This window comes from Gambusia affinis, linkage group LG09, assembly GCF_019740435.1.
Source record: "Gambusia affinis linkage group LG09, SWU_Gaff_1.0, whole genome shotgun sequence".
In the NCBI taxonomy this organism is placed as follows: Eukaryota; Metazoa; Chordata; class Actinopteri; order Cyprinodontiformes; family Poeciliidae; genus Gambusia; species Gambusia affinis.
Window position 1 is genome coordinate 29601494 of NC_057876.1, and position 6734 is coordinate 29608227.

General features: G+C 42.8%; 1 protein-coding gene across 1 annotated transcript in view; it reads left to right on the top strand.

Moving 5' to 3' along the window:
• The window catches only part of slit3 (slit homolog 3 (Drosophila)), a 178945-nt gene that overhangs the window by 154597 nt on the left and 17614 nt on the right, over positions 1 to 6734 (top strand). Inside the window, exons 20-27 of the mRNA XM_044127829.1 lie at positions 1107 to 1239; positions 1949 to 2017; positions 2118 to 2189; positions 2443 to 2514; positions 4765 to 4836; positions 4911 to 4993; positions 5072 to 5152; positions 5976 to 6100. Coding sequence (XP_043983764.1) covers positions 1107 to 1239; positions 1949 to 2017; positions 2118 to 2189; positions 2443 to 2514; positions 4765 to 4836; positions 4911 to 4993; positions 5072 to 5152; positions 5976 to 6100 — 707 coding nt within the window. The remainder of the gene's footprint in view (positions 1 to 1106; positions 1240 to 1948; positions 2018 to 2117; positions 2190 to 2442; positions 2515 to 4764; positions 4837 to 4910; positions 4994 to 5071; positions 5153 to 5975; positions 6101 to 6734) is intronic.

The window sequence follows — 6734 nt, forward strand, 5'->3', positions numbered from 1 at the left end:
TAGCTTCAGTTAGCTTCAGTTAGCTTCAGTTAGCTTCAGTTAGCTTCAGTTAGCTTCACAGATAGAGACATTAATTACTGCTTCAAATGTTAATTAGTGACATTAATGTATAACTTAAATGAGTTATAGAACATTTAACCTTCATCTGTAGATCAATACGTACAGACAATAAAAGCACCTGGTCCTGATGCAGCAGGACACAGAGAGTTTTACACCAACACACACACACACACACACACACACACACACACACACGCACACACACCATCAGAAACTGAAAACGTGCTCTATGGACATGAAAAAAACTGACGTTTTACAGGATATGCCCCATTTCTTCAGATTTAGACCCACAGTAAACACGTTGTACTTAAGTAAGAGGCAAAAGCTGCATTCCATGATGTTTACAAAACTTTGTCAATATTCTGCTAATGTAACTGCAGTGCTTCCATTAAGTAAGAAACAATTAAAATCACATGTGAATAAGTTTGTTCACGAGTCATTAGAAAACCTGCAGCTCCGTCGTCCTCCTGCCACTTCCTGTCGTTGTCATCTTTGTGGTTTCCTCCAGTAGCAACATCCTGTTGTTCATCATGTGAAAAAGTTTCCGTTGCAGTTTTGAGAAATAACCCAAAAGCTACCTCATCCTTTTACTCAAAAGAACAAACCTTTTTTTTTTTAAAAATGTCAAATTGTGAATCTTTATGTGAAGGTGCAGCTGTTTGTTTAGGAAGGTTCTGCTGTGTCGACCCGTTTTACTGTAACAGAACCAATCAGGTCACAGTTAAATAGGACCTCATCCAGCAGTGACAGAAATATTTATATAGCTCTGCTGTGTTTTTCCTTCTGAATTTACGATTTGGATTAAAAAGTTTTTCTTTTAAATTTTGTTTAAAAACATTCATTTATTTAAAATGTGAACTTTCCTTCAGAGGAACATCTTGTCACCACAGGTTGCACTTTTTCCTGCAGCTGGCTGCAGATTTGAGCCAGATAAATGTTGTTTCTTCATGATGTCATTAATAACATTTTTCCAGTTTCAGGTTTAGACTCGGAGCTGTGGACCAGTGGATCTGTTTTCCTCTCACCAGTTTCCTCTCTCTGTCCAGGTGCCGAGGAAAATGGCTGCCTTCCTGCGTCTGGTTGCCCTGACGTCTGCACATGCTCAGACGGAGTGGTGCGCTGCAGCAACCGCGGCCTGCACGCGCTGCCCAAGGGCATCCCCAAGGACACCACGGAGCTGTGAGTGGGCTGGAGGAGACGTGTTGTCAGTAAACCAGAGTCGGGTCTGGAAACCTGCAGCAGTAATCATGAGTTATTGCTCTGAGGCAGAACCAGAACCATGCAGCAGCAGAGCAGCTGTGAAATGGGCCGGGGCTGCTGGGTCAATAGCAGTGATTAGGTATTGATCAGCCTGGAGAAGACACTCCATCATTCTGTCCACATGACCTACTTCTGACCTGAGGAGGATCAGCATGATTTAGGAAACCAGGTCTGATGGTTTCACCAAGAGTAACTCCAGAAGAATAACATTTGATTTCTGACGATTAAATTTAGAAAACTATCAAAGGCTCGACTTTCAGACTCGAACTTGAAAAAATTTGACTTCAGACTTGATTATTTTTAGTTATTAACCTCTAGTACAGTTATTAATGACAGTTATGAACCGTTAACAGTTATTAACTGTCATAAACATTAAAACTTATCAACCCTTATGAACAGTTATTAACCGATATAAACCGTTATTAACTGATATAAACTGTTATTAACCGATATAAACCGTTATTAACCGATATAAACCGTTATTAACTGATATTAACCGTTATTAAGTGTTATTAAGTGTTATTAAGTGTTATTAAGTGTTATTAAGTGGTTATGGAGGTTCTGAAGCCAGCAGGTTGTGAAGTCGGTCCATGTAGGGCAGAAATGATCCCAGCTTGTTTCCTGTCAGGTACCTGGAGGGGAACCAGCTGTCGTCGGTTCCGAAGGAGCTGGCCTCCCTGAAGCAGCTCTCCCTGGTGTATGTAACCCCTCCTGCCCTCCATCCCACCCCAGCATGCTGCCAGGCTCACTGGCCCCCCCTGCTGGCTAGTTACTGACTCTACTGTGTTTGTTGACAGGGATTTGAGCAACAACAGCATCAACACAGTGGCTCCCTTCACCTTCAGCAACATGACCCAGCTGGCCACGCTGTGAGTTACCAGGCTGAACTCAGACCAACCTGTATTAAACAGAAACATTGTCCTGCACTTTTTAAATCCAGGAACATTCACATCTCTTGTCCCATTATAACCACAGATTTTATGCAACAGACCAACATTGAACTTGGTTTTACAATTATTCATTTTCAGCCCCTTTTCTTTGATTCCCCTAAAAAAAATCCAGTCGGCCTTCAGATGTTCTTATTGCTGAGAAATGAGTGAGTTTTGTTTGTGTTTCCTTCAGCATCCTGAGCTACAACCAGATCCGCTGCATCCCGCTGCACGCCTTCGACGGACTGCGCTCGCTGCGCCTGCTGTGAGTCACAACTGCAGAGAATGGGAATAGATTAGAGTAGAAACAACCTGGATTGTCCTGCAGAAGGAAAATTCAGGTGTAATAGCAGCTTCAGGTCTGAAGGTTCACTCAGTGTTGAAACAATCTAGAAATAAATCATTTTAACATAAAACACTATAAACTGAGCAGAATTTGTAAACGGACGTTTGAACTCACGATCCAAATGAAGTTCAGCTGATTTTCACAAAATTCCAAAAATGTAGCTTTATGCTAATGTTTAGCTTTAGGATGCTAAATAATAATCTGGCTCTGAGCTAACTCCATATGTAGTTTGAAGCTGTGACATTTATAAATGTATCAATAATATGTTCATTGTGTGACATTTATGACAAACTAAATAACCCCAAAATCTTTTGTTTTAGTTTTACCCATATTTAAGAAATCTCCAAAATGATCGTGTTTATTAAACTTTGTAAATGACAGATTATTTACAAAACGTCAAATCGGCAGAAAAACAGCAGGAATGTTAAGATGGAGGTCCGTCCATCCCTCCTCCACCCGGGTCAGACGTGATGGATCGGCGGTCAGCTCCATCATCCATCTGGTTGTCCGCCCTCCGTCTCAGAAACTCGCTGACCCCCCTCACCTCCGCTACAGACACAAACCACTGCGCTTTCTCACTCAACTTACCGAATTATTAGGTTTTTATATCTTCCATTGACGTCATTTTTAAGTAAATTTGATCCAGTCATAAATATGCATGTATCTGTAATACGAGTTGAATCCAGTTAAATCCTGACTTTATCACATTATCTCTGCATAAAAGTGTCGTGTTTGCATCATTTGTTCTTCAGCTGATGCTGAGTTTTCTGCTTGGTGTCAGACTGGAATTTAAATATTGATAGTCAGTAATAGTTATTAGCCGCAGCTAACCAAAACGTTAGACTTACTAACCACTAATTTGCTAAACAAGAATTTTAGCTACGCTACTGCTAAACCAGGGGTGGATGGAGATTAGCACCCACTACTGGCCAAATGTGGGTAAAAGTAGGAAGTTGCTTGTAAATTGGAGCAACTCAACCGCCACCGTGGCAGGTTGACAATGTCAACAGAAAATCATTTTGAACTCCAGCGGAGGACTGACCGAATGCACTACAGACTGATGCACATAACAAACATGGCCGTGTTTGTGGCTCCGCCCCTGAAAGCGGTCATGTTTGTGGCTCCGCCCCTGAAAGCGGTCATGTTTGTGGCTCCGCCCCCTGAAAGCGGCCATGTTTGTGGCTCCGCCCCTGAAAGCGGCCATGTTTGTGGCTCCGCCCCCTGAAAGCGGCCATGTTTCTTCCGCCTATCGGCTGCATCTCATGAAGCATTTCACCTTGGAGAAGTTTACTGCTTTTTATTCTTTCATGCTTCCTTCCTTTCATTTTAGCTCATGTTGCCGTGGGGACTGATCCCTCTCTGCCCCCGCATAGCAACTGGTTGCCAGGCAGTCATCACTGTCACTTCCTCATTACCCAGAACCCCCTGTGGGCGACGCTAGTGCAGGGCTGTTAGATCACCTTACACAAACACACAGGAACACTTAAAGACATTAGACACACACACACAGCAGACTGGAGCAGGCTGACTTTCATGCAGACACACACACACACACACACACACACAGCGCTCTGCTGGTGCCGGTTTGATAGCTGTCCCTGCGCTCTGATGGAACGTGAACCAGTTTACAACAGGAAACACTCAGATGGACACAGAGACAAAACTTTCATAAAGCACACGCACACACACACACACACACACACACACACACACACACACACACTTCCTCACTAATGAAACTGTTTGTTGTAGAGATGCAAGTTTTAATTGGTGGCCATTTTCTCTTCTATCAAGATGGCCGTCTGCTGTTCCATGATCAAGGCATAAATTCTTCATAATATTTTATCATTATTTTGTATTAAATACCAACACATTAAACAGAAATTTAGTTTTTTTCCCATTATGAAACTTATAGAAAATAGAATAGTAAATTAAAATATGAAGAGAATAAAATATGGACGACAGCGTGTTGGGCCTGTTGTACATGGAGCTGCACATTTCTACCAAGAAAATCACAAAGTGTTTGAAAAGTCAAAAATTGTCTAAACAAATCATGGAAATGTGAGTCACAGGAATAGAAAGTGTTCCTTTGTTCCTATTAATTATTTTATTAGAACATGACCAGCAGCTCTGACTGATCATGTTTCCATTCCTGCCTCTGGTCTTCAGGACTCTCCATGGAAACGACCTTTCAACCATCCCTGAAGGCGCGTTCGGCCACCTCAGCTCCCTGTCCCACCTGTAGGTGTCGCTCTGACTCTGTGTGTGTGTGTGTGTGTGTGTAACCTGGTCCTCACGGTGTGTTTGCTGCGCAGGGCACTCGGCGCCAACCCGCTCTACTGTAACTGCGACCTGCGCTGGCTGTCTCAGTGGGTCAAGGCCGGCTTCAAGGAACCCGGTAACCAATCAGCTGGCAGCACACCTGCAGCTGTGGTGTAGTGCCCGAATGTGACCAGGTGTGGCGCTGTTGTTGCAGGCATCGCTCGCTGTGCCGGACCTGCAGACATGGCCGACAGGCTGCTGCTCACCACGCCGCTCAACAGGTTCCAGTGTAAAGGTGAGCTGTTCGGACTCGTTTAGCAAAAACTCAAAAGAATCGGAGTAACTCCTCACCGCCTCGGATAAAAGCTCCATTTTCAGTCTGCATTCCAGAAACAGGAAGTGGAACCTGACCAGGAGAAGAGAAACATTTCTGCATAAAACTGGCTGGTAAACCTCTGACCAGTCTTTGCTCCGCCCATTATCGGCGTTCCCGAATTTCCCAATCTTTGTTTTCCAAACCTTGAATTCAGTAAAAACCAAAACGACTCCAAATGTTTTCCTTCCACAGAGATGAGTTTGGTTTTCTTATTTTCTCTGATTTGGTTCTTTCAGCTCATGCCTACGTTCTACTATCGTCTCCATGGCGACGGCACGACTTCCTGTTTAGTTACAAAATGGAGGACAACTCCTACAGCGCGTTAGGACCACTGTAGATAGAAAACAATAAAGGGAGTACATTTTGAGAATAATCTCAGAAATGTTCTAGAAGAAGAACAGAAAATAAATTTTGTCCTGCAGCATCAAAACTAGTGCAGTGATGTGGACAGAAACCGAGTGGTTGAGCAGCAGGACGCCTCCAGTTCACTCTTATCTAATTTTATCATTTCTATAAACTGGCTGCAGTTAAAACTCAGACACCTGCTGACGTAAAATATGTATTTTTCTCTAGATAGAAAATGTGGAGCGTTATTCCAGATGTTTCCAGGATTAAAGATGTTGATGAGTTTAGCTGGAGCAGGAGATTCGTTCCTCTTTCCATTCGCCGGACAGACGCAGCGTTTTCCCGTTTCCTCCGGTTGCAGCTCTGATCTTCCTCTTCCTCTTCCTCTAACATCCAGGTCCTGTGGACGTCGGCCTGATGTCGAAGTGCGCCCCCTGCCTGTCGGCTCCCTGCAGGAACAACGGCACCTGCATCTCCGGCGCTGCGGGCTCCTACCGCTGCACCTGTCCGTTCGGGTTCAAGGTGAGAAACTGTTAGCCTGTTAGCCTGTTAGCCTGTTAGCTGACGGCTCTGGCTCTCCATCCGGACAAAACGTTCTGAAGTTACATGTTAAATGTTAATGAACTCAGATTATTGGATTCCAATCAGTTTCACGTTTTGGTCAGAACAAAATCCAAATTATTGACAGAAAACAGTTTTTACATCAACAAGGATCCGATGATAAACATTCCTAATCCAACAGAATCTGATCATTCTGGGTTTCCTTCTCATGCGTCTGTTTCTCTCAAAGCTTTCAGCCTAACTTCTGATCACTCATGTTTCTTTTTAAGCTTTTTCCTCAAAATGTTGGAAATTAAATTTTTATTTCTGAATAATTTAAGATGTTCAATGATAATTTCTTCAAGTTTCACCTGGTTGCTGATAATTTCCCGATGATTTCTGGTAAATTCTGGGGATTTTATGTTTTTCATAGCAGAATGATTATCCAAATACGTTTTTGTTTAAAAAAACAGAGAATGTTTTATCATAGCAACGGATTTGTGCAGCGTTAGTTTTATTACTTTCTACAGTTTTGTGTTTAATGTTGGTTTTAGTCATATCTGTTCTGTTTCTACAAACTTTTCTAAGTTCATTTGTGAGAATGATGTCATTAGAT